We start from the raw sequence: 12,905 nt of genomic DNA, 5'->3' as shown, positions 1-12,905 counted from the left end.
AAAAGAAAAATTCCCTGATGTGATAAATCCCCAGTCATCAAATCCTCCTACCTCTATACACTTCTTTCATCTCAATGCTGCCCCCTTCTGGATTTTTCTCAGTATGACTTGTTGCATGCTACATTGTAAATAAAACTAAAGAGTCTAAGGAGTCTCTGCCAACTCAAATCTACCTTTATGGCTTGTCCAAAGCATCCCTTCCCCAGCACTTCTCCGTGGATGAGGTCAGATGGGCGGAAGATACGGTGAGTCCGGTTTGAGACAACCCGAAGTGACTCTGACCGATTGATGTCCTTCCTCTGGGAGATTGGTGACGCAGCATTGCTGGATCCAGGCGACTTATCAGTGCTGTAACTTCGCCTAAGAGAGAAGAAAACAAAGAAATCAACCTTTTCATTAAGGAAGGTGTTCACACTTTATTAACGGGAAGATGAGAACATACATTATCACCACTTTTACTCTTTGTAGCAAACTGTGATAAAAGTATATTAGCTGCTGCATTGATGTCTTACGTGATGATGCGGGATTTCAGGTTGCTGATGTCTGGATTGGGGGGCTGGGTGATGGGTAGGATGGGGCTGGGCCCTTCTGACAGTGGGGTGGACAACGGACCGTCCACCTGGTCCTCAGCCTCTGAGGAGCCTCCCTCCTGTCCCGACTGGCTGTGAGGGTCGTGTTCGATGGTGAGCTGCAGCAGCCGACTTGTTTCCTGGATCAGCAGGTCAATCTGTAGAGGAAGAGACAGATCAGACAGGATGGTCAGATCAAAAAGTGAACGGCACTAATGCATTTCATAACTTAAAAGGATCTATCTGCACATTGAAGTGCTCTATTTGGATTTGCTTATAAGTTCAGTGTTAGATGAAGCACTCATATTTCAGTAACTTCCCTTATGAATTTACTGAAGCAATCATTTATTTAAACAGCTGGTTATATTATTAAGTCTCATCTTGCCACTGGAAATCCTCAAAAGCTGAAGATGGATATCATCCCATTTTCCTCCAAAACAACAGGAACACCGAGAAACCACCTGAGTGAAACTAAAGCATCATCTTTTAGCAGCAAACGCATAAAGGACAGTAATGAATACCTCATCCAGAGGAACGTTGTGAATGGGCGTCCCATTAATTTCTAAGATCCGGTCTCCAACGTGAATGGAATTTTTCACATCTGGGCTGATGCAGTCGGCATCCACCCTGGAAACAAAGAAAAATCTCCTTAAACACCTTTGTGCACACAGGGAACATTTTTCTTTTAGTACTGTCCAGAGAGCAGATAAGTCTGAGCTCATTTGAATAACAGTGACTATCCTTCCACTCTATTATACATTTTAAATTAATCTCATCTATCACTCTGGCCTCCATTTATAAATCCCCCTCCTTTATCCTTTGTCCTCCACCATTAACCTCCCCTAATGCTGCATCTCTTAACTCATTCCCCTTCCTCTTCATTTTCCACTTGCTCTACATTCCACAAACTGAAACACAATATTCATTTTATCCACAAAACACAAATGTGGCTCACTGGGAGACTCTGACGGTGTGTCCATGTTCGGGACTGTAGCCATTGGTCGGGCTTAGCGGCTGGTCAATCGCCACGGAGAAACCGCGCCCTTTGCGGCCATTGTTGCCATCGGCGGAGGCCGGGATGGACACCAGTGTGACTGTGTGAGGGATCCGTGAGCATGGCGAGTCCGGCAGCGACACCGGGGTCACGATGGTCTGGTAGTAGCAGTGACCACTGGAGCCAGAGAGGAACAGAAGTAGAGATCAAGAATGGAATTTATTCTTCTTTTATTTTTTTTTCTAAAAATGAGAACGCCGGTAATAAAACAGATAATAGGAATCCTCATGAGGTTTCTATGAAAAATCAACTTCTCATTACAATAATTTTCACAGTGTCACATGTTGCTTCGGCTCAGCCCAGACAACACTGTACACTCATTGTTTTGACTCAGGTTGACCTTTGATAAGTCAGAATCTTATGAAGTGACTAATAACCTATGAGATGATGACAAACAAGGACAGCCCCCCCCCAAAAAAAATTGTAAAGCTGTTGCTGATCTCCTTTCTGTGTCATGTCAGTCAGCAACATGCGACTTTCTCAGTGAATGTAATGATCTGAGAAAACACCAGCTCTCAAGGTGAGTAATTCAAAAGTATTGTGGGGGAGGTACCATAGTTCTGTAGATTTAGGCTGTCTCAGAGTCTTCTGTCTCTCATGTAACCCCAGACTCACTGTTCTTGTTGAATCTAAGTCTTTATGGACACTGCGATGTCATTATGTTGCTGCAGAATACAATTAGCCGCCTCTCTCATGATATTCTTTGATAGATACAGTCTGAAACTTGTGACGAGAACATTAAAGCAACCCTGGAGCTATTGGAAGCTAGCAACTAACAATATGATGTTCAAACTGCAGCTGCTGTTTATATGATAATAAAAGCATTCTTCTCCAAGTTTAATGGTTTTATGACTGGTTTCATGCTTAAAACACACTCAGATATGAGCATGTCTTCTGCCAGTTGTCACCAGTTTGTCATAATGTTGACAAAAAGCCCTTTGAAGCCAGAAATAAGCTGAATAAATTTGAGATTTTGTCAATCAACAGCAGCTTATGGCACACTTTTGTGCTTTCCTAGGGATTCTGAGCGGATTAGCTTATGGCAGAGGATGAAACTGGGGAAAGATCATGAGTACTAGTTTCACAGGCTATGATGGATGTGACACATAAAGCAAGCGCCTCAGCTTTTTTTTTTTGCTCACCAGTACAGTTTAGATCTCTCCACCAGAGCGTATGTGTCTCCATCACCGATGAACGATCGGCAGTTCAGACATGTGAAGCATTCTGGATGATATTTCTGTTCCCCTGCGACCTGTTAAAAAACACACATACACACAAATACATAAATGAACATGTAAACAGATTTTTCTCCTATCTAAAGAGGAACAACTTAACAATATTTCAGGGTTTTTGAGCAACAAGCAACACGAAGCTGTCTCTGGGAAGAAGGGCGAGGTCTGGTCATTGAGGGTAATCATTAGTCTCATGCTCAAGCATCGAGTTTGCTGCTGCCAGATGCCCTCCAGAGCTCGGGGCAGTTTTGCAAACAAGAGAGAGAATTGAGTTATGGCCAATAAAGAAAACAGAGCAGCCGATAATTCATACTGGCAGCTCTGAGGGTGATGCTCTGGGTGTTCCTCAGACCAGAGACCACTAAAATGACCAGAAAAATCAAGCACCAACACTCTCACTTTTAATGCCACTCCCTGTCCTTGCTTGTTGCGACGCTCATCGACTAAAATAATTGATTAAGTAGCCTTCGATGTATTATTATCGACTCCTTCAGGTAATGTGGCGCCTGTCCATGCAAACGACCCACCCACTCAAAGGCTTAATGATTAAACATGAGACATGAAATTAAGTACCTAAGGTCAAGCCCATGAGAGCCATTTGCTCCCCAGAGGCTGTGCTTGTTAGTCCATTTTTCGCTTTTAGTGGCAGAAATTTTTGGAGGGAGTGGACCCCTTGACAGCACTCCTCAACTGCACTGATTTACAATGCTAATGAGATACAGGAGGACTAAGAAGGGGCACCGCATGGAGGAGAGCTGGACAAAGAATAATCAATCACATGCAAACAGAATTTACTCATTCAGCTGTTCCGTTATTTAACTTTCTGATAAACTAGTGGAGAAATAATCACCAGAATACCTGATGAAATATTAACGTTGACTTTGCCCCTGCAATACTGCATATGATTCAGATCATTATAAAAAGTTCATGGCTGCAAACCTGCAAACCTGAATCAGCCTCTAAGCAGTACTACCTTTAAATGGTAGTAAACCTAAAAACAGAGAGGGGAAAAGTGAAGATCAAAGAATCAATGAAAACCTCCGTCTACAGCCATATGTCGACTACTCCTCCCTCCTGGGAAAACAGCAGTGAAGACACACAAACACGTAAACACATGTCGAGGCCTTGGGCTGTAGCAAGGGAGACCCCGCAATTAATTTATGGTTTTTTAAAGTAATTCAGCTCCTTCCAGCTACACAGCAATAAAATATGCCCTCATCCTGACTTATTTGTATCTTAAATATTTCAGTTTCTGCTTTTGAAGTTAAAAACAACAAACGTTAGACTCTGCCACTAACAGGAGAATAAGAGTCAACTTGTATCCTAAGAACAAAAGAGGAGAAAATAGAAAATAGGCTCTGTAATGGACACAGGGAACGAGGCAGCTGCGAGGTTAATCGACCAGCTTAATTTCTTTATTCATCAACTAAGCAGTCTCAAAAAGAGGAGCCATAAAAATTACACCATGACTTTGAAAGGACACGTAAACACAACCTAAAGCAGCAAGTGCTGTGAGAATGGGAGATCATTTTAAAGTTAAACACAAAAGCTGCCCGATTATTTTTAGCACCACATTTTCTCTTAGGTGTAGATTTCTCTTAGGTGCAGCCCTGCAAATAAATTAAGAAGACAGGAAGAGAGGACAGCTGGACGGAGATGAAACGGACGTGTGGCTCTGCACACCCTGACTCTGTGGCGGCCATTTGCTTGCTATGCAGACACAACAGACACACACACACCCTCTTTAAACCCGCATGTGACAGGCGACAGCTGCTCCCCTCACACTTAGGACGTGGTCTCCCTCTAAAGTGTGGATTGAATGATTAAAAAAAAAGGACAAAAGAAGAAATACGAAATCACTCAATAGAAAAAAAAGAAAAAAAGGTTTAAGAAACACCAGATGCATTAAAAAACCACTGGTTCCACATCCTATCCTGACATAAGGTCTGTGGGTGTGTGTCGAGTCTGCATTAGCTCATAGTCATGCTCAAGAGTGTGTGTGATGGTGTGCGTTAGCCTCGTGTCCTCTTCGAGTGAACACAAACCAAACAGAGAACACATGTCTGCCTGGGGGGAGAGGAAGTGGGTCCATGGGGTCCAGGAGTAACCGGGTCAAGCTGCCGTTACTCTGCTGCCACGTGCGCCATGTTCATGGGATGACAGAGAGAAATGAAGCTAAAGAACAATTGAGGTCTTTGTAGCTTCTGTGCTCAAATGTTTATACTAATGATGTTTTTAAAGAGTGTGGAGTTTACTAAAAGTGCAGTTTTAATGCTAATTTCTTCTACATATATATATGTAATTCTATATATAACATTCATGGAGGAAGTTTATTTAAAATTTAGCAAACTGATAGAAGTTAGCTACACAACAACTACACTTGCCAAATAGTTGGTACATTATTTGTTACTAAGTTTAATCATAGGTCTTATTAAACGCTGGTTCTCTTCTACAGTCTGTCTTGTGTCCGATCACGGCACATGGCTTTTCCTCCCTGAACCTGGTTTTCTTCCTGTTAAAAGAGAGTTTTTGCTTTCCACTGTCACCAAGTGTTTGCTCATAGGGGTTGTTGGATTGTTGACGTTTTCTCTCTATTACTATAGACATTATAAAGCACCTTGAGGCCACTGTTGTTGTGATTTAGCGGCATATAAATAAAATAGAATTTAATTGAAATGACTTGAATTGAATGACTCATCTCTACATCAAAACTATTTTTTAGCATCTTTCCAAGACATGGATTAAGCCTAATCCCAGGTTTTAAAAAAAAGAAAAAAGTTTGTGGTTCTGGCTAATCCATGTGTGGGGAACTGGGCACTTGAAACAAGTTTTAAACAAGTTTTAACCAAGCTGGGTAAATCTTACAACATATAGGCTAAATGTTAGAAGAGCTCATACAAGTGAATCTAACAATAATCATGTTTGGAGAGAAGCCTTTAATTTAGTAGCAGAATATCATCATCAGTGTGTGAAACAGAATCAAGGAGTGTCTTCATGTTAAATTGTGAAACTCATTGCTGGAAAGTTTCTTCACAATGACCTCATCATAGTCTTGTTTTTACTATACCACACTATATGTAGATAAAAGTATCTGACACATCAGTACTTTTTAAAAAAAAATTCTGTTATCTGACTTTTCTCCAGACAGTGAGGATCCCTCAAGTTTAAAGAGTTCACTCCTTAAACAGTTTAGCATACATTATCACCACATTATTAAGTGGTTGCAGTCTGCGGGGTTTTTCTGGTGAAGAAGTACTGATGAGGTGATGGGGAAGAAAAATTTCTAAGTAGTTTCGAGTGTTACCTCATCACCACCAACGTGTGACCATCACCCACAGACACTTTTGGGTTAATGTAGCCTTCAAACTTTGTTTGTTTTTTAATGATTTATAAGTGCAACCTTAGAGTGGCTGTGGAATGTGAAGTGACCCTTGGAGGTTGTTTTTTAGGAATTTACAACAGTGTCATACTCTCAGTGACAGATAAAATAACAACACTGAGATCTGAGTAAATACAGTTATAATTAGCATGTAGATTATGTTAGAAACACATGGGCTGAAAAAACTAAGGCAGACCAGTGGTGGCGGTTCCTTATATAAAATTTCAAAGACACGTCATGTTTCAACCCAAATCATTTAGTTCCTGTTTTGCTCCGGTTTTGCTTCAAGGTCTTTCATATCTTCTTTGTGACATTGTTGCATTTTCATCACATCATTTCACATTTTCCTCACTGATTATGTTTACTAATGAAAGCCTTTATGCCAACCAGCAGCAGTGAATACAAAGGACCACAAACAGATACCGCATGTCTGATCGCAGACGTGAAGAACTTTCTAGAAAACAGCAGGGCCAAAGAACTGGGAGGTTGACACACTGATCTCACGTCTAAAGTGAAGACAATGATTTTTATGAAACTATATTAACAGCAAAGTAAATGCAAGATGTTGAATAAGAAAAACTTGAATATATTTAAATACATTGTTTTTTAAGTTATCTATTTAAGGAATACATTAGTGAAAATCTGATGCCTCTGGGACACCACAGTCAAAGGATAACATCACTAGGCGCTTGCAGGTCTGCAAACCATTGACTATTTGTACAAATTTCCTAGGAATACAAACCAAACATGAATAAAGGTGCACCCATTCTGAAACTGAACCCCTGCAGCTAGAAGCACCGGTTGGATCCTCTGACTTAACAATACTCTTGCAAAATGTGAAAGAATGACCTCATATCAACAACGCAAAGGGTGACTCTGAATGGACTCACAGGATTATAGGAGATCTGGCTTTGCTTAAACCCGTCCTTGATGTAATGAACTTTCCTCTGAGGCATCCTGCATGAGCTAAACAGAAATACGCAGTCCATATGTGACTGAGTTCACAGAAAGCAAAACAAAAATTTTTAATAGCTGTGTTTAAAAAAAAATGACATCATGTGGGGGAACAGTCAGAAGAGCATGTGTATCTGATACCTGATTTGCTGCACTGAGATTGAGCTACAACTGGGTCAAATTCCAAAATCTGTCAAAGGGATCTCCTAAAGCTTAAACACAAAGAGTATGATCAAGATGCTCTACAAAACTGCAATCAAAGCTGGCTGAACAGAAATCAAGTAAAAAGATGATGAAGCTACAGTAGACATCATTTAAGCAAACATAATTAGACTGAAAGGCTGACAGGGAAGACAGTGGGTCACATTGATGCTGTCTGAATGGAAACCCCCTACCGTCACAAACTGTACAGTGCCACAGCATACCCTGGCCTCCGCTTTAGAAAGCTGCTATTCAGCCTGTCGGCCCCCCTCCCTCTCTTTCTGCAAGTCTCAAATCCACTTTCATAAAAAATAAATAAATAAATGAAAATGTCCTGACAGTGATTTTTAAAAATAATCTTTTTGAATGTGCTAGCACTTTTATGTGAGGAAGAACGCATCCTAAAAATAGCATGTGTGCCATGGCTCATCACATTTTCATGACACTGGAGCAGAAAAAAAGACGCATATCTGTAATTAGAAAAAGCAATACACTGACCCAGTTTAAAGGGACACACAAAACACACTATGTTTCATGCTCTGGCTTTAACATTAAAGAGACATGCTGGAACAAGACTGTGTAGAAGCAACCGGCAAACTATCTGAACCAGCTTAGAGACCTGCTTTGCTGCCTCCTCACCGGCTCATGAATACTATAAATCACTCAGACACCCAGAGCGTCACCATCAGCATCAGCAGCAGCGAATAAGCTCACCTTCTTATCCCTTTTCCACAGCCTGAGACAGCAGAAGCTCCAGAAAAATAAATCTCCCACCATGTCAACGGGAGCCGGCGTCTCTCCTCTTTGCTGTTCTAGTTCATTCTACTGAGGCAGGCGATTTCCCCCGCTGTCATAACAAAACACTGGCAGCAGCCAAGGCAGGCAGCAAGAGAGCACTGAGAGGGGGAGGAGAGAGCGAGCAGCCCACGCCTATGCAGCTGAGCTCATCTCTGAATCAGTGCCACTCCTCCTCTCCCCTCCCAACCACTCTGCCTTCCCCTTTTCTCTCACTCACTTTTGCTATGACATCATCGTTTCCTGTTTGGCCCAACCCACTCTTGTACACGCTGTCAGCTTGCCGGCTGCTTTGCACCCCCTCCGCCCAACCCCCCACGGTGTCTTCAGAGGATTCCTTCCCTCTCCCCCTATTCCTGTAATCACATTTTGAAAGCGGCAACAGTCACAGGCCTGACTTATTGAATGTTATGCTATGGAAAGTTTTTTTATTTTATGTTGGACTAATTTGTTTGTGTTGCATGTTTAATTTTGTGTTGTGCTGAACTAGGTAAAGTGAATGCACTGGGCTTGTCATTTTCTTCCTTTAAACAAAAAAACTTGATAAAAAATGCAATTACTGATCCTTTTCAAATCTCAAATATTAATAGTGAAGCAAGCCACAGTGAAAGCAAGCCACAAGCTTACTATTCAACCAAATCAACAAAACTAGTAAAACCCAAGTAAAAACAATACAACCTAAAATAATAATGTAATAGCAGCAAACATTTTGGAAGTTAAAGCTTTAAAAACTGTTTAATATAATAATTAATATTTTATTTTAAGTGTTTTTTCTGACCAACTAAAGCTTCATTCAACATCCTGCAGATCGATGTAAATGCATAACTAAATAGTAAATACTTTTTAAGTCCTATGCTAATGTCAGATTACAACAGGCAGGATTTCACCACATAAAGTTGAAAAAAAGTTCAGAGACAGCTCTTTGTTACATTTACTGTAAAATAGGTGTGTCCTATTGCGCTTTTCCCGTCTTAGCTTACACAGAACAGTTCGGCCCAAACATGTCGTGCATGCCAAGAAGTTCAAGTCCCTGCCCTCACTTTAGACCGGTGCTGGAGGACCATCTGAGTGTGTACTGTGCAGATATTAATAGACATTCAGACGCATTCATGCTAAAGTGGTGGAGACAGACTGCAGTGAAAGACAGCTGCTAGGCAAGCATATGATATGGATACATATTACCTTAATAATGTGATTATTGGAAGGTCTAGTGACAAACGGCTTTTATAATGATTCCAAACTGTGCTAATCTAATAGAAATACACAGTACAGGGGAGTCAAGATTGAATATAAAGAATGTCTCTTGCAAAAGGTCCTGGGCCAAGTCAGCATTAACCAAGCAGGGTTTTTTGTTGGTAAGAGAGACTGAATCTCTAGGAAAATAATCAGTAATGACTTTCACACAGAAATCCATCCATCCATCCATCCATTCGCTTCCGCTTATCCTTTCCAGGGTCGCGGGGGGTGCTGGAGCCTATCCCAGCTGTCATAGGGCGAGAGGCGGGGTACACCCTGGACAGGTCGCCAGTCTGTCGCAGGGCCAACACACAGGGACAGACAACCATTCACGCTCACATTCACTCACACATTCACACCTAGTGACAATTTGGATTATCCAATTAACCTATCCCCTCAAACTGCATGTCTTTGGACGGTGGGAGGAAGCCGGAGTACCCGGAGGGAACCCACGCAAACACGGGGAGAACATGCAAACTCCACACAGAAAGACCCCGGCCTGATGGTGGAATTGAACTCAGGACCTTCTTGCTGTGCGGCAACAGTGCTAACCACCGTGCCACTGTGCTGCCCACCGTGCTTCACACAGAAATGTAAACAAATTATATAACAAGGCATACACAGTTCTCACAGATATATGTTAATGCTAAGTCAGAGACAGAGCTCCTGTGATTTTTTAATTGTACCCACTTAACAATTCCACTTGTGACACTGTAGCCAGGATGTAAAGTGTACAAAAGTATGGTGAGTTACACTCACTGGACATTTTTTAGGTATACCTATTTAAGCTGTTGTTAAATGTCTAAATAGCCAGTCACATGCCAGGATGCATGTAGCATGCATTTAGGCATGTACACGGTCAAGATGACCTCTGAAGTTCAAAGTGAGCTTCACGATCAGGAAGAAAGGTGATTTAAGTGACTTTGAATGTGGCATGGTTGTTGATCCCACATGGGCTAGTCTTAGTATTTCAGAACTCGCTGAAAGAAAAACCAACTTTGTGCCATTCCTGTCAACTTAGAACAGGAAAGTGAGGTTTTATTTTCAAATTTCAAATTAATACAGCATCTTTGTGATGTCGCAGAACAGGTGATTTGCATTATGAATGTTCAGCCAACAAATCTGCATGGCACTGTCATGGAAACATGGACCAGAGTCACTGAGAAACCTGATCCTCCAAAAGAAGCATTATAATAAACTATAGTGTCTATCTGAATAGGCAAATATTTCTGTTATTCATGATCCAAGGCAGAGAAAAACAAACAAAAATAAACAAACAAAAACATTCTTGACTGTCTTAGTATGCAGAATACTAATTAGTTAATTGTATAACTAAGTAATGCTGATTCATCAACTGTTAGCTTCATGGTTACTCGCGCAGTTCTGACCAGGCTTAACATTATGATAAAATTTCACTATAGAAATCCAATGAAAACTTCAACTTAACTGTCACTGCTTACAAATAGAGAAAAAGGGAGGGATTGCTACTGTGCTTATATGTCTGCATGCAGGAGCGTACTCTACTGATACTCAGCAAGCTCAGTGAGCAGTCATTAAGTATTTGATTTCCCATCTGATAAAGTTACTGTCATGCAGTGGAGGAAATTCACCCTCTGTTCACCAGGTGGTTATTTTTATAATGCTGTGATGTCACTAGAAAATTATGAACTGAGTATTTTCTCAGAAATGTCACTAAAATAGGATACAAATAGTATTTTGTGCAGTCATCAACAACAACTATGTTATGAAGTAAATATCCTTTTAATTAGGATTGTGTTATATTCTTTAAGAAGCTGATTTCATGAGTAATAAAACAAACTTCCTTAAATTATTACACTCTGTGGAAGCGATGCAGAGATGTTAACCCAATTACCAGATGAACACTGGGAAGACTGAAATATTCTCTAATACACTGCCAGCGGTAAGCAAAGCAAGGTTCGGGACTTTAATCAACTTTAGATAAATCTACATACAAACTGCTGTAAAACAAAGAACTAAATACAATCTGTGAGGTATTCAAGTACAAAGAATTAGCAACAGGAGTGAAAAATTGCATCAGTAACCTGTATAGTGTGTGACACTAAACTGGCCTCTTTGCAGAAAGCAAAAGTTAAGTTCAGTCCAAGCTGCCGGCACTGAACTCAGAAGTGAAACCCAACAGCCCACAGCTACCCTACGGGGGGGAATTCAGCCCACAGAGGTGGCTGTTCTCATCAGTGTTTCCACACCGGGAAGAGGAAATGATAAACAAGTGTCTTAACACATTTTACTGAAGGACATTTGCAGATTACTATGTCTGATTAAAATATTTAAAACAGGGAAGTGATCGTAACATAATCTATTTCCTGCCATCAAACAGGGCACAGTGTGAGAACCTGGCCTCTGAGAGGGAGTTCATATTTAGACTTCAAAATACGATGCAAATTAAAGAGATTACAACATGCTGAAAGAGAGCTTTAAACCACTTAGTTACTGATGAGATCAACGGCTGCTCTCGTAAAAGCAGTACCACAATCTGAACTGCAGCATCTTAAACATATGATTTGGCAACACATTAAATGTATCTGTTCTCACTTAGTGGCAAAAGAATCATCAGGCATTTACAGAAACAACTGGCAGACTCCCATGTACACACAAGGCACATCAGACCAGTGGGAGTTGGTTAAGTTCAGTGTTGATCTGGGACTTTCCACTGGTTTTACAGCCAAACCAAAAACAAGTATTACTTAATATTAACTAAAAATGAAAAGCAACATTTGTATACCACTAATATGGTTATACCCTCACTCACTGAACAGTTCAAATGAAAAACTATGTGCACAAATGCTTTTATTTCATTATTTAACTTATTTTAATATAATAAGCTAATCTACGTAATCATTAACACTGCACAAAGTTTCAGATACATCTGACTGAGTGAAACTGAAAACAACAGTAATGTGTCAAGAAGACAACAGAAGTACAGCACATGTTGTAACATGGTTTGGAGATTTTCATAAAGGAACACATGATGCCAAAGAAAAGAAAAGAAATTTCCAAAGAATAGAAAACACTTGTGATTTCAGGGAAACGCCTCGGATTTCACCTCCAACTGTTTCAGTACATCTTGTATTCTAAGACACAGCAAGGGAAAAGTCCCTGAGATTTATTGTTTAAGGCCTGTCAGGCCAGAATAACCGTCATCTCTCCAAAGCTGTCAGGAACACAACGCAATGAAAACACACAAACAGCAAACTTGGAAAGGGTTTGGGACCTGATGGACACGCTGCATATAAACTCAGGTCATACAATCATTTTGTTCAGTAATAATTTCAATTAATATAAAAAGTTTACTTTCTCATGAACAACCAAGTGCAGTGCTTCCTGTGAGTATCCTCAGCACCTTTTATTTCCCCATCAATCTAACACTTTTATACAACATGTTTATTAACTATTCATCCGATTTGGTGCATCTTTTGTGGAAAGAGTAACTTAGTAACTGTATG

At 40.6% G+C, this 12,905-nt stretch overlaps 1 protein-coding gene across 4 annotated transcripts in view; it reads right to left on the bottom strand.

Annotated features, from left to right (window-relative positions):
- The window catches only part of limk1a (LIM domain kinase 1a), a 56,399-nt gene that overhangs the window by 7,597 nt on the left and 35,897 nt on the right, over positions 1 to 12,905 (bottom strand). For 3 of the 4 annotated variants that reach the window (XM_039622854.1, XM_031732965.2, XM_039622855.1), the window contains 5 exons: positions 2,766 to 2,875; positions 1,525 to 1,740; positions 1,091 to 1,196; positions 513 to 727; positions 174 to 360 (listed from right to left, as the gene is read on the bottom strand). In XM_039622854.1, the coding sequence (XP_039478788.1) occupies positions 174 to 360; positions 513 to 727; positions 1,091 to 1,196; positions 1,525 to 1,740; positions 2,766 to 2,875 (834 nt within the window). Of the gene's footprint in view, positions 1 to 173; positions 361 to 512; positions 728 to 1,090; positions 1,197 to 1,524; positions 1,741 to 2,765; positions 2,876 to 8,103; positions 8,335 to 12,905 lie in introns of those variants that run through there. The other variant, XM_031733039.2, reaches the window with a different exon arrangement.

The sequence above is a fragment of the Oreochromis aureus genome, linkage group 14, assembly GCF_013358895.1.
Source record: "Oreochromis aureus strain Israel breed Guangdong linkage group 14, ZZ_aureus, whole genome shotgun sequence".
Taxonomy (NCBI): domain Eukaryota; kingdom Metazoa; phylum Chordata; class Actinopteri; order Cichliformes; family Cichlidae; genus Oreochromis; species Oreochromis aureus.
This window is presented reverse-complemented; position numbering and strand designations above follow the sequence as displayed.